The 24,405-nt window shown below is 40.9% G+C and overlaps 1 protein-coding gene across 1 annotated transcript in view; it reads right to left on the reverse strand.

Annotated features, from left to right (window-relative positions):
- The window catches only part of pcxb (pyruvate carboxylase b), a 156,269-nt gene that overhangs the window by 25,345 nt on the left and 106,519 nt on the right, over positions 1 to 24,405 (reverse strand). The window contains exons 11-16 of the mRNA XM_079459290.1: positions 11,571 to 11,715; positions 11,385 to 11,474; positions 6,121 to 6,342; positions 5,378 to 5,534; positions 2,981 to 3,221; positions 2,433 to 2,682 (exon numbers count right to left, since the gene is read on the reverse strand). Of these exons, the coding sequence (XP_079315416.1) occupies positions 2,433 to 2,682; positions 2,981 to 3,221; positions 5,378 to 5,534; positions 6,121 to 6,342; positions 11,385 to 11,474; positions 11,571 to 11,715 (1,105 nt within the window). The remainder of the gene's footprint in view (positions 1 to 2,432; positions 2,683 to 2,980; positions 3,222 to 5,377; positions 5,535 to 6,120; positions 6,343 to 11,384; positions 11,475 to 11,570; positions 11,716 to 24,405) is intronic.

Below are 24,405 nucleotides of genomic sequence, written 5' to 3' on the forward strand. Positions count from 1 at the left end.
GGCTCTCGTGGGGATAAACGCGATTGCTTGTGAAAGTGAGTCTAAACTTGTCTGTCCACTGAGAATCAAAAAACAGAGAGAACAAGTGACAGATGGAGCAAGAGAGGAAAGTGTTAGCGGAAGGGGCTCGAAGACTGGAAAAATACACACTAATGGGGAAACATACAGACAGAAAAGGGAAGAACACACATAGCAACAGATGAGTGTAGGCGAAAGAGGAGACAAAATAGGACATGAATGAACATTTAAAGACATAAAAGAGAAAGTCTGAGAGTAATGATGAAACTTTTTTGATTTCAGATAAATTTTCTAATTCCTAGGAATAAAATGGGTGATTATAGCAATTTAACATACATTTTGTAAACCAGCATGTTTTGCATTTCTTCCATGCCTAAAGCAAAGGAAAAAAAATGGAGGAGAATTTGTGAGACAACATGCATTATGACAGCATGAATATACTGTAGAATAAGGAATGAGGAAATAAGCAAACAGCAAATATGGAGCTCAGCCGGAAAACACAAATCAACGACAGGGCAGCTGGAAAGACAGAAATATCTATAAAAAACTAACAACAAAAGAAGAGGACGAGGTGTGTGAGGGTCGTGCTGAATGCAAAACCTGATGTAAAATAGCCTTTAACAAAGGTGGTGCAATAAAGGTGTGCGTGACATTAATCACAAACAACTAAAGCTGCAATGAGGCAGTTTGCTAATGTTTTACCTGCGCTAGCCTGCTACACCGGCAACTAGATTAACCAGCACAACACACCTGAGAGCACAAGTGACACACATGAGAGAGAGAGAGAGAGAGAGAGAGAGAGAGAGAGAGAGAGAGGTTAGAAGAATGGGAGTCTTTGTGAAACTGGTCTGCAGTGACCAATTACCTCAACAGCTGTTCCCATGAATAAATCAAACTGTAGCTTATTCTCAACACACAAACACCATTGCTTACCTGTATGTTATACACACACTCACAGGTAATTCAACAAGCCTCAAGTATTAAAGGTCCAATGTGTATTTTATGGAGTATCTATTGACAGAAATGCTAAATAATATTCCTTCCACAACGAAGCGTTATATGTTTTTATTACCTTAGAATGAGCTATTTTTATCTGCATACCCTGCAGGTCCCCTTACATTGAATTCACCATGTTGTTTCAACAGGATCCCTAAACCAGTGTTGCCTATGGTTTGCTTAGTCGCCAACGCTTATTCAGAAAGTAGCTAGAGTTGTAGCTAGTCGCTTTTGGAAAAATAAGATGCTAAATCTAGCGACAACGTTTGGCAACACTGCACTTAACAAATAAACTTTACGCGTTTCGTAAATACGTTATCTCCTTCGGCAAAGAAGCGAAAATGTGACAACTTAGTTATGTGTCAGCCACTGTAGTGCTTTGAAAGGGAGGGGTGGAGTGAGCCTTTAGTTCCTCGCCGCTAAATTTCATGCATTGCATCTTTAAATCAAACAAAAAAGAGGAACCTGTGCTATGGACATGAATGACAGCTCAAATCCCTTAGCTTGCTGATGAGATGTGTGCTATTACTTCTCTAAGTGATTAAACTTTTCTTTGATTTATATTTGCCTGGCGGTCGATGAAGAAGGTGATCTCATAGATTTTCATTAAAGAAGGAACCTGAGACACATATAGAATCCCATCATCTTGTCATGGCTAGTAAACACTCACCAAGAAATCAAATAGCGCTGCCCTTAAAACACCCTAGCAACCACTTAGCAACGACCCACACCCTATCTACTGCCCATCGACATGTCATCTTTATTTTTTCTTCTTCTTTTATGTATCCCTTACTGAACCTTATTTCCTTAACTGTTTAGCTTAAAGACAGATACACTGCATAGACAGGTAGTTTTGTATGATGTGGCTACACCTATAGATGAGACTCTTGAGAGGTGGAACGTCTAACATAGAGGTTTTTTTTTTCTAACCACTCTGCCTCAGAAGAGCAGTACGGGGGAGAGCGAGGGATGAGAGGAAGAGGATTGACTCCACATTGGTGGTAATAAAGTGGAGGAAGGCGAAATAAGTTCAAACTAAACTGGGAGGAGACTCTCTCTTTCCTTTTATTCTCCGTCATTAGTCCTTGTCCAGCATGTGTCAACACATTTCCTACTATGCTACGGTGAGCCTTTTGTTTAACACGGTTCTCAGAACACACCAATTATCTCTCACTCACACAACTGTATAAATGTACAGTTTTATTGATATATGAAGGCGGCCTCTGCTGTGTCCCGTGATTAATGAGCTTAGTGACTTGACTAATTCAACGTCATTAATCAAATGGGACCGACTGTAACTTGGCGAAGTTAAATGGATCACGGACAGTACACATGTTCTGACCTACACGATTAACTCTTAGGCTAGAAACTTACTTAAAATACTGTTACACTAAAACTAATATTTCAAGTCTACACACCAGTATCAAGTTTTGTTCCTTTCATGCAGGCTATGACGGCGCCCATGCTCGGTTGAGAGGTCATGCCGGCCATCGAGTCCACCGCCACGTCTACTATATCGGCTCCTGCTTCTGCGCAGGCCAGCATAGCAGCCACGCCTGCGCCCGCCGTGTCGTGAGTGTGGATATGGATGGGAACGTCAGGGAAACGATCCCGCAACGCTCCGATCAGCAAGCGGCTGGCTTCGGGCTTCAGCAGGCCAGCCATGTCCTGAAGATAAAAGACAGGAGAAACGTTTTTAACCGGTGGAAAAATCATGTTATGATGATTACTGTACCATTACAGCCGCTCAGCAAGGAAAAGGAGACGAGGAAGAAAAACACAAAATAATAGTGAAAGCACAAGCATTACTGTCATTGGCTCCAGTCATTACATCCTTCAGTGACTTCTAAACAAAGCTGAAAATAACATGCTTAGAGTCTTGACATTAAAAACAGTGTTTACAACAGCAACCCTTCACCTCTGCCTTTGTGAGTGTACGTTTGTCAGGTCCTTTTTGTGTATCTACCTTAATGGCCAGTATGTGTGTTCCAGCCTTGACCAGCTCATCGGCCAGCTCCACATAGTAGTCCAGAGAATATTTCTGTCTCATGGGGTCAGAAACGTCTCCTGTGTAAGAAATGGCCGCTTCCACCACACCCCCTGCTGCGCCTGCTGCTTCCATTCCCAAAAGCATGTTGGGAATGTAATTCAATGAGTCGAAAACACGGAATATATCCATTCCATTCTCTTTGGCCACCTCACAGAATCTGGGAAGAGAGAAAAGTGAGATAAATAGAGACATGCTTTGAGAATTAAAACGAAGGTCCACCCAAATTATAATGAATTTAGAAGAAAGCCTCAGTCTCCATTCAACGTGCTTCAAAAGATTCACCCTTTCTGTTCTACAGAAGAATGTTCTACAGGTTCAAGATGACAAACACTAAAAGCGTAAAGAGTACATAAACCGAATAAGGGGTCGAATCAGACAGAACACGCTTTTCATGAAGCGCGCCGCACTACTCTTTTGGTTGACTCTTTTTTTATGTTGCTAGGTAACCACCGAAACAGTCGAGCCTGTCAGTCAAGGATTATAGCGTGAGCGCTCTAGTTGTTGATAACTGTCATATTATCAGAAAAGTAAAAAAGGTACAAGCATAGAACGCTTGCTCTGACCTTGCTCGGTTAACCCGTGTCAGCCAACACAAGTTTCTCCTTCATTACTATAGTCTCCGTACATTTCAAGCAACTGTGAAGTGCCATCACCACATTGAAATGTCTGCCTCTGCTTTCATTCGATCGGACAATGCATGACGTCAAGCGCTTTTCTGCTCAGATTTTTATTTTATTCAACTTCAGAACCTCAGAGCGCTCCACCAAAAATGTGAAGCGCAGCAGGTGGGCATATGCAGCGCGCAAAATGCTCCATGCCATCTGAAAACAATTGAAAAGAGGCGGGTCTAACAGCAGAAAAACACATTCTGTCTGATCGACCCCTTACACTGGGTTCACACCAAATGCGAATTAAGCGCTTTGCCCAAGTAAATTACATACAAAGTCAATGCAAAGATGCATATAGATGCAAACTCACGGCAGGCGGTGACAATGCCGTGAATCGGGCGCAATATGGTGCAATTTAAGGAGAATAAAGAAATACATTTATATCAATGTGCATTCAATTTCAGCCAAAGTTGCTATTGATTTTGCTTTAACACACTTCTTTTCAACATTTTATGGTCTTTCTTACAGTCAAAAAACGAAATTGGACTATGGAACTACAAGATAAAACTAGATTTACTGAGGAAAATGTGAGTGATGTAATGCTATGGTTTTGTGAACCATTTCTGCTAAAGAAATGGTTCAGACAAAGATTGTCATCATTTACACACCCTTAAGCTGTTCCAAAGCTATAGAAATGTATTTGTTTCTGTTGAACACAAAGAATATATTTTGAAGAATGTTGGAAACCAATCAGTATTGGGACACCATTGACTGCTCTGGTAGTGGTTTTTCTTCTTATTATGGTAGCCAATAGTGCCCCAGACCTGTTTGGTTACAAACATTCTCCCAAATATATTTCTAGCACAACAAAATATTTTTATAGGTTTGGAACAACTTCTGGGTGAGTAAATGATGACAGCATTGTTATTTTTGGTTGAACTTTTTCTTTAAGGTATTTTAGTGGATGCTACACCTGTATAACTAGGTTGGCTGGTTTTTAGGGCACTACTTGGCTAAAAAAAAAGATTGAGTAAAAATAATAAAAACCACTAATAACACATGCTTAAGTAAAATACTTAAAACTTTAAATGTGGAAAAAAAGGTTACAATAATTACAATAAAAAAAAATACAATAAAAAAAATTGAGCAAAAATAATAAAAAACACTAATAACACATGCTACTGGTATATTGCGAGCAAGCCTCACTTACAGAATAAAATACTTAAAACGTTAAATGTGGAAAAAAAAGGTTACAATAATTACCTGCGTGCTGACACAGTAGTTGACACACATGAAGCAGAATATTATTAAGAGTATAAGTTAGCAGCAATAAATGCAATTTATTTTCAACATTAAAATGATAATACAAAATATAATGCAAAACACTGAGCCTTCCAGTTGTTTTCAACCCCAGATACAATATAAGAACTCTCAATTCATACACTATTCTTTTGAGTGTGTATAAGTTTGGATTTAGCCTATTAAGACATATTTTAAATCTAAAATTATCATTGTGAGGACCAGCTACAATTATTAAACATTACTTTTTAAAATACATACCTTTAGTACAAGGCTTTTTCAAGTCTTACATGCAAAGATATTTGTTTGAGATGGGCTAAATCGCTAACTCTATATAAAATTCATTTAAAAAGTCAATGTGAAATCCCCAGCCTGATAAAAAAGTGTTTGTGTAGTGTAATCTCACTTGAACACAGCATTATCGGGGTAGTTAGTGTATCCCACAGCATTAGCTCCACGTAGAAGCATCTGAAAGGGGACGTTGGGTATTAGAGCTCTGAGCTCCTGCAGTCTCTTCCACGGACACTCCCAGAGAAAACGCATTGCTACATCAAATGTAGCTCCTTAGGGGAGAAAGTGAGATATTAAAGGTCCATTGTGTCATTTTTGGGATGATCTATTGATAGAAATGCATTATAATATGCATAGCTATGTCTTCAGAAGTGTATAAAGACCTTACATAATGAAGCGTTATGTTTAACTTTTTATTACCTTAGTATGAGCTATTTCCACTACATACTGTACACCGCGGGTCCCCTTGCATGTAATTGTTCTGTCAGCCGCCATAGTGTTTTGAAAGGGAGGGGGATGGGTGGAGTGAGTGGTTGCAATATGCAACCTTGCCGCTAGATATTACTGACTGGACCTTTTAGGTCATGTTTTCCAATAACGGGGATTTCACTAAGCCAAACACGCACACAAACACTTAAAAGTCCAGCAATACACAACCAATACTGTCCCTGAACACATACACACCAAAGAGTTCAATTTGAGTAGATGTAACCTTTTATAGAATGAATTCAAAGGGTCAAAGTTTAACTGAAGACCATTGTTGTTTATCCTCGGATAAGCAACCCAGCAGCAATACTGAAATATCAAAGACTGTGAATGCTGTGTGAAAGACTTCTTGAAACAGAATTTGTCACTTGCCTCCCCAGTTCTCCAGGCTGAAAAGATTATTGAAGTTGTGAGACACGAAGGGGGCGATCTTCTTGAGGTCGTGCGTCCTGACGCGAGTGGCCAGAAGAGACTGGTGGGCATCTCTGAAGGTGGTGTCCATCAGGAGCAGACCCTGGTGTTGACGAACGGCCTTCGCAAACCCCTCGGGACCCTCCTTCAACAGGACGTCACGGAAGCCCATGGGCGGCTCACCTGCACAAAGAATCATAGTTTATTAACAGCATGTAGACAAATGCAACTAAAGCCAGGAACACATTTAACCACTTGAAATGTCTTGATGAAACTAGGGGGTTTCATTATCAACTATCGACTGTTGTTGCTGAACTCTGACCATTCCTCATTGTGGGTCTGTCACACTCACTGCTTTGAAAGTGAAAAGGAATGATGTATTAAACAAGTGCCACCGACGTTTTTCATTGATTCCCTGTCACGTACCGCTATGCCTCATTTTGGCAGCCAATCAACGTGAAGCTCGTTGAAGACAGGAACTGGAGCATCACATGCATCACAATGAACTACAATGGTTGTCTTTCTGTAGCGTTTACAATATGCACCTCTGCGGTTGCTAAGAGCGATAACGTTTAGGCCAGACCACCTTTGTTAGACAATTTTGCTGCTACTTGTTTTACAACTTTCCATTGATTAGTTCTTTTAACTGGTCACCAATGAAGCTACAATATGCGAGCCAAAAAAAGTGGGCGAGTTTTTCCTTTTGCATTTAGTTTTAGGATGTACAAAGGTGGATTCTAGGTTGCTTTTTTGTGAATAACATATTTATTTAGGTTTTAATGTAGTTTTAGTTGTAATTCCTTATAACACACCGATACCAATTGTTTAGAGGTCAGGATTTGGGAGAGACCTTCAAATATTGGCTAAAAATAAGTGAAAGTCAGTAATTCTGTTATCAAATATACACAGCTTATTATTTTTCCATTTTTTGCCGAACGGAAATCTTTTACCACAGCTAGATATAATCTTTGCAATAGTTTTAGTTAACAATAATAACATTTCAACCATCAACAACCAAACAATTCCTAAATATTTGTTGTTCTGACGTGCCACAAAGAGAGGCGGAAGGGCCATTAGCTCAGCGGGGAGTTTGGTTGGTGGCGCTATTAAAGTTCACCAGCTGACAGGCAAAGTTTCACGCAGTGACTCCCTTCACTTTTGCTGAATGCTTATGTAAATAAGGCAAACGTCTAAAATCATTGGGAAAACAGTGGGCTGCTAGATTAATCAAACGGAAATAAAATACAAACACAGTCAAAATCACACATCCCAATGAGATGAGGGTGTAAGGAAAAGAAAGATGGGGGTGACTGATGATAAAAACGAGGTAAATAAGACATTGATGCATAGATTTGCATATTTCAAGACACAAAAATACACCCACGTGTGGATTTAAATGTATATGCTGGGGTTTGCTGCGGAGGGAATTTCTCAATACGGAATGCTGGTAGCCATGTGAAAGCCAATTTAGCGCTCATTGTGTGTCTGCTTCGCACATGCAACGCACACAATGGCGATCTCATGAGGCTTGACTACACCTACCACAGATGTGACCTACTTACACTGACACATGCATTTTTTATTCTGTGAAAGACCTGTTCTGCACACATGCACACACACCTACAGTACCAACACGCACAACACACAATCGGTCAATTTGTATGGGGGAGTTTTTTTATACCGTGTCCTGCAAATTACTAATCTATACAGTAATAACTACCGTCTACAATATTGAGGGCAGGAAAACACTTGCACACACAAACATGCACATTGCATCAAACACACATACACAAACAAGAAAAACCAATGGGAATAGGAGAAAATTGGTTTAATTAATTGTCCACACATATGCATACACACACTCCATCCCACAGGGATGACACACACACACACACACACACACACACACACACACACACACTGAGGGAGTGCAGTATGCAGCTCACACACACCTAAACCCCTGTAATGAGATTTCTAATGTGGCTGGATCCCTATTTCATTTGGCAGAAAGAACGAGAGAAGGGAAGGATTAAAGCTGCATTATCACACTTACGTCCACACACACACACACACACACACACACACACACACACACACACACACACACACACACACACACGCACACACGCACACACGCACACACACACACACACACGCACACACACACACACAGTGAGCTGTGGAGGAGGGCTCCCAGTGTTTTGGGCAGCTGTACACAGGGGAATGAATCTTGTGGTTTTTTGTAAACCCAAATGTCTGATGTAATACACCTTAAATGTGGCTTGTGTGTCCATAAACAATGTAAGCAATAAGAAATGTGTGCATGGTTGAGGAGTAACAAACTTAACATAGTGATGATGCTAACTTAACAACATCTTTCCATAGCGTGACAGTTTAGCTGGCTTAAATATTATAGTGTACTTGTTACTTGTACAACAACAAGCTTTTGCTTACAAATGGCAACTTAATGTGACAAAATGATAGATTGGTGTTTTTATGAAATACTGCTTTGCACATGCACACGAACTGGGGCAATAACGTCTCGGTTACGTATGTAACCTCTGATCCCTGATGGAGGGAACGAGACGTTGTGTCGAACCGACAGATGGGGTTCGCCCTTGAGAACCGATCATCTTCTGACTATTTTGAAAAGGCCAATGAAATTGGCAAATGAAATTTGCATGCCGGGCTCTGCCCCCGGATATCCGGGTATAAAAGGGGAGCCGGCGTGCTCATTCCTTTTGTGCTGAGGAGCCTGAGAGCATCTGCTGCAGCGGACGGCTATTGTTGTGGCATGAAGGACACAACGTCTCGTTCCCTCCATCAGGGAACAGAGTTTACACACGTAACAGAGACGTTCCCTTTCTGTCGGTCTCTCGACGTTGTGTCGAACCGACAGATGGGGTTCCTATTGAAAACGCCACAGCACTAGCCGCGTCACAATCTATCGCGAAGCGACGTTGACCGGCCTATGCGAGTCAGACGTAAGGGCTGTCGCGAGATTGTAACCTTCCAGTAGGTAGGCAGGGGTCCCAGAGCTTTAGAAAAGATGAGTAGCCCCTGCCCTCAGCCACCTCAGACGGCTCCATAGGTGAGAGCCGTCCGGTACCGTAGGACCCCTGGGTAAGCGCTATTCCCTGAATGGGGAGGTGCGCTACGGAGACCACTTCCCACCCTCGGGGGGGAATACAGTGGAAACATCAACATGGTCTTACCGGCAGGGAAGAGCTCATGGGAGGTATGTGTGGGATGTCCACCTGGGGAAGGTCATGGGTTCCAGGAGGGGAACTAACTCATGACGGAACCCTGCTGGGGGGGTTACTACGTTTGGAGCACTGAGGTCGGTTAGAGCTACATGAGGGTAACTCAGCTTGGGCCCGCCAAAGGTGGCAGGCTGCTCCGCTCAGCCCGTTGCCTTGAGTGCTTAGTGATGGAAGGACTGCCTGTTCTTCGCCCGGGGGGAAAGAAGGGAGGCAGATGATAGCGCAATGACCCACCTAAAGAGGGGGATGGCGCTCTTCGCAGGCGTACGCCCTACCGGCCGCCGGTCTCACCTGGTGTTACCCTGTAAGACTCGACCAGACACCGGTTCCACGCAGAGGTTGCAGAACCTCGCAAAGGTATTGGGCGCAGCCCAACCCGCAGCTCTGCATATGTCTGCCAGAGAGGCGCCCTGAGCTAGTGCCCACGAGGAGGCAACACCCCTAGTGGAGTGTGCCCTCACTGCCAGCGGGTACGCTGTCGTGACGGCGTCCACGATCCAGTGCGCCAGTCTCTGTTTGGAGACAGCTCTCCCCTCTGCTGACCTCCGAAACAAACAAAGAGCTGCTCAGAGATTCTGAAGCCCTGCGTGCGGTCCACGTAGAGGCGCAAAGGGGCGTAATGGACACAACATGGACGGGGTTGGGTCTTCCTCCCCGGTGGGGAGCACCTGCAAGTTCACCACCTGGTCTCGGAAGGGAGTGGTGGGAACTTTGGGCACGTAGCCGGGCCGGGGTCTCAGGATCACGTGATCATCTCATCAAGCATTGTGTCCGATTGCGTGACGGAGGAGTAAGACGGTGTGGTACCGCCTTCCCCGGGAACGGCCAGACGAGCGAGACGGGGCGTGAACGGTCCGCGAGCCATTGGCTGACTGATTGATGCTCACGGTAATCCCCATGCCACCAAGCTGCTCGCCGCCGCTGACGGCAGGGCCGTGGCCACTGCGGTCGCAAAGCGAGAAGCAGACGAGGTGGTGGCTGGTGGTAGCCACCCATTAGCGCAACGTCTCTATATTCATCCGCCCGCAACGTCTCTAGTCATTGGATGCCCAAACACCTGACGCAGATATCGTGTCCGTCCCCCTCCTCGATGAGGGAGCCGCAACCACGAGAGCAGCGGGACCACGCTGAAGAAATTAGCTCTTTTAGAAATTATCTCTTTCTCGAACACCTCTGGAACTGCTGAAACGCCGGGGGGGATGATCACTGGAAGGGACAATCCGCTGCACCACGTCAAGATATCAGCTTCGTTAGTCATTCGATGCGAAGGCTCCGAAGAACAAAAGGTGAATGAATGAGCACGCCGGCTCCAATTTTATACCCGGATATCCGGGGGCGGAGCCCGGCATGCAAATTTCATTCGCCAATTTCATTGGCCTTTTCAAAATAGTCAGAAGATGATTGGTTCTCAAGGGCGAACCCCATCTGTCGGTTCGACACAACGTCGAGAGACCGACAGAAAGGGAACAATGTGCTCTTTGAAACAGTTTTTATACTGTAAGGGTAGTGTCGGGAAGTCAAATTTATTATTGTGTACCAGGTCCTTTGTTGACAGTTCATGTAAATTGTTTCTTTTGAGTCCCTGGGCTGAAATTTCAGCAAGATATTTTATATCTTTTTTTGTAGTTCATGGTACGGTTCACAGTACCAAGTGTTCTACTTTTAAGTGTTTTGCAGTTTTACTGCTTTCAGTTAGCCGAAATGCGTTAGGCCATTTGAATGCTTCACACCTATTAAGATCCTCATCATTTAGTCAAAGATAAAAGTGACTCTAACCGCAAAATTCATATATTTTATTAATAATATTTATCTTCTGACAGCTTACAGACTTACAGAAAAATATATTTGTTTTGTTGGAACTGCAGTGTAGCTTAACATTTTAAAGAAAAGCTTTACTGTAGTTTAACTACAGTTTTAAAGCAGCTTCCACTGTACACGTGTGTCTCTGTATGTTTAACGTACCCAGAGGAACGGGTTGAACGACTGGATCAACAGATGAAGGTTTGGCTTTGACTGGAATTGGAGTCATGGGTCCATTTACCATGATGTGACCTGTGGAGAAACCGGCAGATGTTTAAACACCACGTACGCACACACATAGTCGGCCATAACAGGTGCACAAACAGTGATGAATGCTCACACACTGACCCAGATAGTGCAGAAGTTTCTGAGCTCTGTTCTGTGTAGGCTTGAGGTTGAACAGTTCCTGTTTTTCGTCAATAAACTGTGTGTCCACTGTGCCATACAGGAATTGGCTATTACTCAGTACATTCTGCAGAAAGGGTATATTAGTCTGAGAGAGAGAGAGAGAGAGAGAGAGAGAGAGAGAGAGCAAAAGAAAAGGGCATTAGATAATCAATGGACACATGGGCTTTGAACACACGACCAAGGTCATAGTGTCATACAGTATGCTCCATCAAGCCAACATAAGAATGAAATAACAAACAAGTGAACTTGTTGAGTTTTTAAATTACTTGTTGCTGAATTGATAACCCGTGTGAAGTGAATGAAAATCCCATTGCTAATTTAGGAGTACTTAACACACATTTCCTATTCTTATTAACCATCACACACTGCAAATACTAAACAAATACTTTACATAAAGGAAGAGAGTCAAAACTCACACATCCACATTCTATATTGTATTTTAAATGGATAATTCACCCAAAATATTACAAGTCATAATTTACTCATCGTCTTGTCATTTCAGAACGATATGACTTTTTTTCACCAAAAAAGATATTTAAAAAAAGATTGTAACAGCGATACCCACTGACTTGCAATGGTTTTGTGTCCATACAATGGAAGTAAAAGGGTACCGCCGCTGTACCAACATTCTTTAAAATATCCTGTTTTGCATTTTGAAGAAGAAAGTCTGAAATTTGAAATAACAAGAGTAAAGTATGACAGCATTTCCTTAATTATGGATGAACTGTCACTTTAAATCTAAATCTTCACGTAGGGGAAAGTAATATACTGTACACGCATATGCTTCTTAGACATATAGTTTGTTACCAACCTACAGACAAAGAACTAGAATACATTTCAGTACATTACCAGTACACTTTAAAAAGCAAACCGTGAAACTTAATTTGGACCGGGGGCCAATAACGTCCATTTTATTGACAGCGCAGTATTTTGTGCCAGTGCTCTCACAGACTGTGGGAAGTTTTGTATTGTAATGTGTGCTCTCAGAGCACTCTCATTTATTTCCTGATGGCTGCTATAAATGCATTTGCAGTGCAGACAGCTGCAGTTCCGACCATAACGGAACTCCTGCACAGGAATGGGCCCCGAGATTACAGCTATCAAAACAACCGCACACACCGCTCGCCGCACCAACAGACACTGCTTCAGTATATGCTCTGGGGTGTGAGACCGGGTGTGTGCTTGCGCACGTTTATAAGACAAAGAGAGACCGCAAAGGAAGAGCTTAAAATCCAAACAGGATCGGTGTGTTTTTGTGACAGACACACAAAGGCAGGGTAAAACTACTTCAAGAGTGCCAGAAAACGGTGCTTGTCGAAGTGAGTATAAAAAAGATGTTATATCTTGCTAAATCTCTTCCAAAATGGAACATGACGTCTAACTGACACACGGTTGCAAATACAATGTGCAATACGCGCAGACACAGAGGGATGTCTCACATACATCACAGTGTGTTCAAGAAAGGGATCAAAACTCAATTACCCAGAAAAACTTGAGAAAATAGGGGATTTCTCTAGAGAACCCCGATGGAAGCTGAGGAGCTAATGGAGTATTTAATGCAATTTTCCCTCCCTTTCTTCTCCTGCTTAGATCAGATGTGACGAATGATGAACGGTTAAAAAAAGAACAATGGGATGAGGCGAGATGAGCGGTTCTGAATGAGAAAGAGACCTTGAATATGAGCAGCCGTGGATCCTCACGTGTGCATCTTATTTTGCAGTATCATTGTTGCTGTAATTTGGTTTGACTGTAACTCCTGTGGAGCCCTGCAGGGTCAAATTCAGTATCTGCATTTGCTTCATGGGCTTCATTTTTCAGATCTGACTTTACAGTGAACTTCACTCTCCACTTCCCTTAAACCTTTTCTTCTGCAATCGTGCCATTGTTTTCCAATATTAAGACATCTTGCTCCTCGTTTCTTTCAGCCTTCAATATTTCTGAGCCTTGATTTATTTGTATTTGCTTTCAATATAATTTTATTTAATCTGCTTTGATTTTTGCAACTCAATTTGATTGTACACTGTCATTCAACTCAATTGATTCAATGTGAATAATTATTTGCATATTAATTTAGCTGCTATCCTTCTGAAACCTTGTATCTCCATATTTTGGGATTTATATACTGTATTTTTTCCATAAATCATTATAAGTCATGTTTGTCAATGGGTTTTGCAAATCTCTTAACAATAAAACGTATAAAATATCACTCGTCATCTTTGACAACACAGTGTTTGGTCATTTAAAAAGTTTGGTCATTTAAAGTGTGAAAATGTGAAAGTGACCTATTTGTCAGTTATGGTGAACCATACCTGAAATGTGACCTCTGCATTTAACCCATCCAGAGAGTAGTGAACACACGCACAGCAAGTCGTGAACACACGTACACATTTAGAGCACATCACAGTACAGAGACTGCTTTGATCAGAGTTAAAAATTATCTGCTTTTGCCGTCTGACCGAGGTTGCATCTCCTTGCTGGTGCTGCTAGATCTTAGAGCTGCATTCGACAACATTGACCACAGCACGCTCCTACATAGACTCGAAAATGATCTCGGCATTTAGGGAATAGCTTTGAAATGACTTAGATCTTATTTATCCGACCGTTTTCCATATTTAGGCCCTATGCTCTTCACATTAAACTCTCTTGGAGAAATAATAAAGCGACACGAGTTAGCTTTCACTGTTATGCTGATGATATGCAACTTAATATTTCCTCGAAGCCTCATGAAACACTCCAAATACAAACTCCATTGAATAGTGGACTGCATAGTCGATATAAAAAAGTGGATGAGTAACAATTTCTTATTACTGAACTCGGACAAAACAGAAGTGTTACTTATTGGACCAAAAACCACCATATGTAACAACCAAGAATACTGCTCAACTATTGATGGATGTTCCATAAAACCCTTGTATTCAGCAAAGAATTACATTTAATTTGAAAACGGTTCTGTCAACCTTGCACTGGTTACCTATAAAGCATCACATTAACTTTAAAATTTTGTTTATTGCCTATAAAGCCCTACATGGTTTAGCTTCTCACTACTTGAGTGAACTTTTCTTGAATTACAGTCCTTCATGTGCACTATGCTCTCAGGCATTCGGTCAGTTGGTAATACATAGAATTTCTAAATCAAGTGCAAGCGGCAGATCCTTTTCCTATCTAGCGCCTAAACTTTGAAACAGTCTTCCCGCACTGTCCGGAAGGCAGACACACTGTCATTTTAAATCTGGACTAAAAACGCATATTTTTTATCTTGCATACACTATCATAATATAAATATTCAGAAGGTTTAGGCTGCACTAGTTAGATCAACCGGTTCCAATAACAACTGATGTATCTGTTGCATCAAAGACAGTACTCTACTCTCAGCCAATCTTGTCATTGTTCCAAGGTTACCAGAGCGGGCAGGATACAGTCCAAGGTTACCAGAGCGGGCAGGATGCAGTCCACAAAAGCTGTCAGCTGGATAAAGAGGGACGCAGCGACTTGACACGTCTTCACTACAAAATTTCAGTCGCGTTTAGATTATTAATGATAATATTAAATAAAATAAAAATATTTTGCCTTGTTATGCAAGCACTGTCGAGCTTGTGCAGAGGCTGCAGCTTTTGCCAGAGGGGAACTGGAATCCCCTGGTTAGGCCTGGTTTCCCTCTGAGGTTCTTTTCTCCTCCAATGGAGTTTTGGGTTCATCGCCACCATTTGCATACTGTTTTGCCTGACGTAGAGACTGCTAGAATTTTATAGTTTTATTTGATTAACACTGCATATAGGAATTTATAGTTTGTCTGATATTTGACTGATATATGTTTTTCTTTACAGTCAATATGTTTTTCTTGTACAGCTGCTTTGTAACAATGAAAATTGTAAAAAGCGCTATATAAATAAAGTTGACTTGACTTAAAAAAGTAAAAGAATCAATTTCGACATCCAAGTTTTTGGAAGGACAGTGACAATAGTTAATTGCAGAATTGGCTTGCACAGCAAACAAAACTAAATGTTTCAGACTCTCTTGAGAATTAGGAAGTACTAATCTAATGTACATCCTACGTCTATTTTCAGATTTTCATCCATCATGTGTTCAGGAACCGATGACACATTTACCCTGATATCAATGAGAAACCCCTCTCTCTCCTACATGTACAAACACTTTACACTTGCTCTCTATCTCTCTCTGATGTTAGATAAACTGACTGTTCAGTACTCTAAGCTTCCAAACAGCTCTGTGACAAAATGTTCTCGCTGGAGGTCAGTGACTTGGCTCAATATCTTCATTCTGGGGAAAAAAGAATGCACAAACAAACAAAATAAACAAATTACCACAAATGCACACAAATCCATGCAAAATAAAAGCCTGAGACAGTTTAAAAAAGGGCTTTTATTTGTCTATCTAGCAAACAAATGTAAGTGTGGCCCTGTCATGGTAATTGACATCTCTTGGAGTAGACACGCACAGACACACACACACGGCATTTTTTATTCTTCTTAAATGCGTGAAGCCATTAGTGCATAAATAAAGGCCTGTCAAGTAATCCGTCTCGTCCTACACCCATCTGTGTCTCTTTTCTTTGCAAATTGCTGAAGCGTGTTAGCAGACATAGTAAACAGAAAGAAGCATTTCTGTCAAGGCGTCCGTCACAAAGTTTCACTGCACAGAAAACGCAGTTTTTACACAAAGACATGCTGCACAAATTCATGCGCTGTCCATGGTGCTGAATGCAGTGGCCGAGTCTAGTTGAGTTTATATGAGAGAGAGAGAGAGAGAGAGAGAGAGAGAGAGAGAGAGAGAGAGAGAGAGAGAGAGAGAGAGAGAGAGAGAGAGAGAGAGAGAGAGAGAGAGAGAGAGAGAGAGAGTTTGATTGTAAGTGTGATGCATATGTGATTAATTGTCATTGTTTTTTGTGTGTGTATGTGTATGTGTTGTGGCAATGGTGTGAATAAGTTATGACTAAGTGTGTGATAATGGGACCAAATATAGAGGAGCATAAGCACACATTGCTCTCTCACAAAGACAATCACACATGCCTGGAGTGGGGGAGGAGAATGAGGTAAAACAATAGATTTTTCAACGTCGATATAGAGTACTAAATCTTAGAAACACATTTATCCAAAGCGACCTCAAGGTATACATTTTTCTATCAGTACACGTGTTCCCTGTGAATCAAACCCTTGACATTTGCACTGCTAAGGCAATTCTTTGAGCTACTACTCACTGCTACAAAATATAGGATACAACTAAAACATACATAAAATTGAAAATATTGGAAACCAGTGTAAGGTCAAACTTTTTACATGATCTTTGAGTAAGATAAATGTAAAACAAACTTGGCCCGCCGGCTATGATGTAGAGCTTGCCTTGAGCTCCAAATTTCCCTCCATGGACTAAATAATTGATGAAGTTTATATTTAATACATGATAGAAAACAACTGAAATAAAGGTGTGGTTGTGAGCTGAACTTGATGTCTCCTGCATGTCACCTGAGACAAAGACTCTAGTAATATCACATTTGTGATTGACCTAATTACAATATCAAGCTCTGCCCAACCCCATTCGTTCGTTAAAAACATGGCTTGCTGTAGAGTTTAAGTTGGCACAAGAGAGACCATCCAGACAAATTACAACTGCTATGCATGCACGATTTTTTACAGCTATTTAGGTACAGTTTTTAACAGCAAAGCCGATATATTGGTCCATCACGAAGAATAAGCCTTTGGAATTGTGTTGGTTATGAATGGTGCTACACACCACTGGGGCCTCTAATCAGATGAACAAATGAGGTCTGTCACATCTAAATAGTCTTCATTTCTAATAAACTATTCTGGGAATAACCTCTGCAACTGACACAAATGCACACACACATTCACGCCCTTGAACCCTTTTTGTATATGAATAAAGAAGGCCTAGGATGCATTTTTTAAAGCATATAGGCTGAATATTTAGAAGTCTGGATTACTATGTTGTTGATGTGGATTGTGTGTCTAAATGTGTGTGTGATGTATAATGGTTTGTGCTTGCTGGAATGTGGCCACCATTCCAGATATTATTATGGAAATAAACCAGCCAACAGATATTGTGAAATGCCTTTAAAATGAAAAATGACACCAATGAAAATCTCGAACTCTCCCTTAAGATAATACCATTACATATCCTCACATAATTCTCTCTCTCCCTCTCATTACTCTGTGTGTTTGCCTTTAACTGGGTAAATGTGAAAGCTGTTCATAACTCATCTATTCCAATAATAACTAATACGACAAGACAAATATAGCTGGCAGAGATGGAGAGATAGTACAGCCAGATAAATTACACGCACACAATCACACATACCTGTCTCCACACATAGAATTTCGATTTCACTTACAGTTTCTATTACAGAAAGTATTTGTGTGAATGTGTGTGTGAATTGTGTGTCTCATGCAAATAGAAAACCAGCTGAAACGGAGCTGCTCAATTTGTATTCCTAAAATCTGGAAATGAAGCATTTTCAAACCAATGCCCCCTCTGGAATTTCTAATGGATTTTTGAATAGCGGCTTTCAATTTATTAGTAAAATAAGGTCTACGACATAAATGAAACAGTTGGAAACCAGTGAGTATTAAAATGCACATTGCTACCAAGTTGCAACAAAAACACTACAACGCTTGTCCATTTCATCACATAATGTAGATGTTGCCCAACATACATATTTAAAGCGGACAATGGTTTTCAAATTTGTGGTTGAGATCTAACCTTATGTGAAATTGTAAAAAAACATAAAAGTCTCTTGCAGTAAATTAATACTCTTGAATTTGAAAACAGCTATTCTGAGCCATTAGAAATTCCTAAGTGAACCCACGTCGAATTAGCTTTCCTTCTAAACCTCAAATCCATGTTGCGACACCTCTAGGATGACGATAAGATGCTAGATGGCAGAAAAGTGTTTAAAACGAGTATATTAGCATCAGGCAGAAATATAGGCAGCTCACAGTAGGCAGCTTCAATATTCTCCACTGCGTTTGATGTACATCTCTGCACTCTCACTTTCTCTCTTCCATCCATTTCTCCATACTTAGCTCTATCATCTCATCTTCTGAGTCTCTCTCGATACCCTGACCATCACACTCATCCAATACAGCTGGAGGCTGTCCATCTCTCACTCTCTCTCCCTCTCTCAGCCTCCTCCTTCTATCTCTCTCTCTCTCTCTCTCTCAGCCCCCTCCCTCAATCTCGCTCACTCTGTATCAGTGCGTGTAGCGGCACTCGTTCATCAGTTGCTTGCTGGCTCGTGCAAACATCTCACCTGCTTGCGAGAGGCGAAAAGAGAAAAACAAAGGAGAAAACTATGAAACGAAGCGTGACAACACACCCGATCCGAAGAGAAGAGCACGAGGGGAGTATAAAGGGAAACCGCTAAAAATATACACCACTACAAATATATGTCAATTTGCTCTCGTTCGCTATAATTTATCTTCTGTGGTTCTCTGGATACCTGTCTGGTGGGATTAAGAATGACTTAGATTTCAATCAGCGTTGGCAGAAGAGAAAGAACAAGGGATGAAAAAAGAGGAGTGTGTCCTCTGAAGAGATTCAGCGGTGCACAGCTGGTAAGAGCGAGAGGAGGGAGCAAGAGGGAGGGAAGGAAGAGAACCGGAGTCCGAAAAGAGAGAGAAAGAGGTTCTTGTTTCTCTTTTGAGGAAGCCAGGAGTCGGATCGCCGTTTCCCCCCAGGACTGCTCGACAGGAAATGCTGGAAAACCAGGTTTGTGAGCACGTTCATTTTAAGTATAGATATCAAAAGGATATTAAGAAAACCAAAAAAGGAGGATTTCTATAAAAGAGAAATACAAATCTATGTAATAATGTGATGAATGAGAAGACAACGTGACGGAGAGATAATGTCTAGATGAAAGCTTGTCAATCTGCATAGTGATATGCTTGATGCTGTGTGAGACAGCTGCTAAACTCACATACACACTAACTAGTAGTCAGAGTCTCGTACACAAAGCAGCACACTCTGTCACCACACCTACAGATTAAAAAAACACTGTCTGCGTTTGAGATGCTCTTGACACACACATACACAGTAGGTGTTCAATTTGAATGCTGTCTCTGCGCTGTCTTAGCCTAGCTCAAGATGAATGACAAGTTAAAGAGAACACAAAAATAACTGAGATGAGTGCATATGAGTGTGTGTGTGTTTTGGCGAGGGAGAGAGAGAGAGAGAGAGAGAGAGAGAGAGAGAGGGAAAAAGTGAGAGACAAAATGACAGAAAACCATCTCTGTGACATTTTAAAGCATCAGTTTTCAGCAACTGAATGAGAACATAGAGCGAGAGACAGAGAGGGAGGGATGACCAAATAAGGAAGAGATGCAGTCTTGGAAAATATTTGTTAGAAGTGCAAAATGAAGAAATGACATGTGGGGTGGGATGTAGGGAGGACTGGAAAAGCTGTTCAGGACCCTGCGACGAGGGGTCTGCTACTGTAAGGTCCTCTATGTCATAGCCTAATCATTGGGATGGAGGAAGGGGGACCACCCATTACGCTTTTTTTCTTGTACATTTCATGGCAGTTTAAAGTGACAGAATAAAATCCCATTTATTATCTTCTCCTGTATGAAAGTATGAATATTATATTATTTACTTTACTCGAATATTTCTGCTAGATAGAACTGAGAAGAAACACGGAAACAAAATGAGCTCCTGCTTGTCAGATTTGTCTCCTGAGGCAAAGGCTAGTTTTATCACATTAGTCTCTTTAAGAGTTTAAGACGAGATGTCAACAATTTCTCAGATTTGATATACACATGTGACCTCAAATGTGTCTTACATACTGCAACACAAAATCATAATGTTTCAACATCAATTCTATAAAATCACCTGCTGTTTTTCAAATGTCAAATTTTGTCTGTTTTTTCTGAGCTCTAAGAGCAACAAAAACCAGTCTCAATCTTATTTCATCCTCTCTTTCTCTCTCCCCTAAGCTTTTTTTGATATGCATGTAATCATAATGACAATTTTACATTTTTGTAATGTTGTTCTTCCCTCTCCTTCATTCGCCATCCTCCAGGAGCATCTCCGCATCTTTAAACCGTACCACCCTCCCTCCACCCCTCTCTTTCTCATTGTATTTGGAACCGTATTTTGCTGTAAGACATCAGCTCACTGGAATTCTTCACTTAACATCTGAAACATCTGAAGAGAAGAGTATATGAGAGCAACAATCATTTGGAGACCAACACAAGCCAGGTACAAATCTGGAAATAATATACAGAATCAGACGGAGAGAGATGTGAAGAGGTGTTGAAGGGGAAAATGAGCATGTGAACACGCAGGTGGGTAAAAAGGAGGAGGGGAGAGGGGGTTAGGAACCAAAAACAGAAGGAAAAGCTGGATAGACACAAACGTGAGGATTTTTACATATATTCAGTGGAATCGTTAAACTGCTTCAGCCCACAAGACCCCAACATGTTAAAAAGCAGGAACATTTTTAAAAGGAAAGACAACAACGTGGGATTTTTCAGAAGTCAAACTAGAGGAGATACAAGTGGAATTGAGAGCCTGACTTAATCTAAATCTTCATGTTGGGATAGGCACTCAAACACAAGCAGATGCTTCTCTACACGCCTGAATCTGGATTAACTCACTGTTCTGAATCACACACACACAAGCAGATAAAAGCCTGGAAATGAGTAGCTAATTGTGTCCTGGGCTCAACACAGACAAGAAAGGTAAGTACTCAATAGACACACACACACATGTTGGATTGGTTAAAGACTAATGGACATGGTCATTGACTGAACTGGGGAAAGCTGAAGGATGGCGGGCAGAAAATCTTTACCAAGCTTTTGTAAACACAGTCTTGTTATACGTTCTTTAACACGCAGAATTGCAGTTTCCCCAGTGGAAAATGTTATCGCTTTGAGGTCATTTATTCAGAGCTTAGGAGCTTTAATGGAGTGTTAAAGTATGCTACATTGTGGGATCAACTAGGTCTCCAAACATTCCTTAGGAGAAATAAAGATCGATTAAATGAGACCATTGTCAACATACAGTTGAGTACAGACCTATACAATTACAATGGTTGTGAATAGCAATGCTCAGACAGTCTTAAAAAGACTGAGAAATGTTTGCACTGATATTGAAATATCAGATTGTCAATCAAGTTTAATAACTTGGCAAACCCGAGCAGTTTGTGCAGAGATTTCATCTGAAACTCTACCTAAAGATTTGTGTAAGATCACCAGGATCTTCTCTAGGGACTTTGTATAATCTCTCTTTAATTGCTAAACAAGGTAAATAAGTGAGGTAAAAGTGCTCTGTGAATTATCCTAACCTAGTTTTAAATGCAGAATCAACCATAAATAATCAATTTGTACAGTGGGTTAATTCCCTATTTAAAAAAAATGCTTTCTTGCATTAATGTACATTGATGTTGGAAATCCCAATATGTGTTTTCAGATGTTATCACATAGTGCTTCTCTATGCACCTGCTCCCATGACACTGGAACTGTGACATGCACACACACACACACACACACACACAGACAGGCACGCAAGCACGCGCACACACACACACACACACACACACACACACACACACACACACGTATGAAACACAGATGTGCTTCCACAGTTATTTATAGACCACAGGGAATGTGCCATTTATTTTTCCATCTCTCTTCCTCTTTGCCTCTCATATTCTTTTCACAAACACAAGCCCATGTCCAATAGTTGCGAATGCCGTGACATTTTTTTTTCATGTTCATGTGCACACATAAGACACATTAAGCTTTTCTATAACCTTATCCAATCATTTGTCAACTAGTTTGTGTTTGTGGCTCATTAAATTGCAGAGGTTGCTTTAAAGTAGCATGTGTGTGCTTTGTCGCCATGCCAACTTGAATGCCAACATCCTCCTATTGACTTTAACACTTGAGACAATAATTTCTTAATAGGACAGTTCACCCCCAAAAATATCATAATTTACTCACCTTCATGCCATTCAAAAGAAGATATTCTGAAAAACTATTGGAAACTAAACCACATCAGACCGTATTGACTTTCATTATATGGACACAAAACGACTCACTCTTATAAAGGTTTTGAAAGACACTTGGGTGAATAAATATTTTTTATATTTATTCACATTTATTCAAAAATATAAATAATTTTTATCTCAATAAAGTCTCTGTACCATAGTTCTTTTTTTATCCTATTAGGCAATCGAACAACCATTGGCTTTACCAGCTCAACCTCATTCACAGAAGGGCTTAAAGGAACAGTTCACCCAATTTTGAAAATTCTGTCATTATTACTCACCCCCAAGTTGTTTCAAATCCACATATTACTTTGATCCGATGAACACGGTGAAAGATATTTGGAAGATTGCTTGTTACCAAACAGTTCTTGGCTACCATTGACTATCATAGTAGTACATTTTTCTTTAGAAATGTCTTTGTTCTGTAGAAGAAATTTTGAAGAATGTAGGAAAGCAAACAGTTCTGGGCCACCTTTGACACCAAATATCTTTGTCTCTAATCATCACTAAAAAGAAATGCATAGAACATTTAATCGGATGCACGTGCCCTGACCCCCAGTTAACTTCCGGTTTGTGTTTGGCTAGTGTCTAATAATATAAATATTATATTTTATTTTATTCATGTTCATATGCATTTATATAATTATTATATTGTCTAATAATAGTGTTATAAATACATTTTCTCATTTGTATCTTTCTGTCTTACCTTCATGCCCATCTGCAGTACTCTCTCTCTCTCCCTATTCTGTGTCTGTATCTGCAGCAGCATTATATAAACAGAATGGGTTCATTAGCTGTTACCTTGTAGCTGTGCGGGAACAGAGGGTTTTGGAGGACAGCGTGTGTAAAATAAAGGGATGCTCACTGAGCCTTTAACATTGTGTTTCCCACTGCACCCGGTGTTTAATGCTGAAATAATGGCAGCATGCAGACAACGCTGGTATAGTCTGGTGTGGTTCTGTTCCAGACGGTGGACATGTATAGAAAAGCTGTTCACTAGCAAGGTGGTCTTAGTGGTTTAAAAAAGCTCAGTTGATAAAGGTTGTACATGAGGCCGAGGTCGAATTCTGTCTGGATGGTTAGATGGTAAAACTTGACATGGCTTTTGTGTGAGTATACGAACACGAACGCGAGATACAGACTAACAGCAACATGGATGATATCATTCATAGCATCGAGCAGATCACAGTGCCTAAGGATCAGAATTTATATTGTGCTGAATCATTGCTCTGTAAAAAGACCTCTGAAAGGGAAGTACAGAAAATTAGAAAAATGATAAGAATGACTTGCGCATAGCTTAGCCAGAACATTAAAGAAACGGACCGAGAGATCTGCAGATAGACAGACACAACAGTTTGACAGATGGATAAGTGGATGGACAGATGGTGGATGATCGAATGCAAGAAGAAACGAGCACGAGCGGTTGGATGGATAGTCGGTAGGCATGACGGATCAATGCAGAGAGTTTGCTAGTGACGTGCTGAGAGGGTCACCGCTGGGTCAGAGATAAATTGGACTCTTCTGTATCCTGAATTTGTCGACAGGAGTCCAAAACCTTCTCCAACTCTGCCTGATAAACATGAAAACCTTCCACTGCTGTTCACGAAAAACAAACATGTCATACATTTGAAATTTATTGGTATTTGCAAGAACAACAATTGCTTATATCAGACTATTTTCAAAATGCCTCACGTATTAAAATGTGGTGCATAACTTGCCTGCACCGACCTGTGCTAAAGATGTGATTGATACCTC

Source organism: Barbatula barbatula (assembly GCF_947034865.1).
Source record: "Barbatula barbatula genome assembly, chromosome: 1".
NCBI classification, from domain to species: domain Eukaryota; kingdom Metazoa; phylum Chordata; class Actinopteri; order Cypriniformes; family Nemacheilidae; genus Barbatula; species Barbatula barbatula.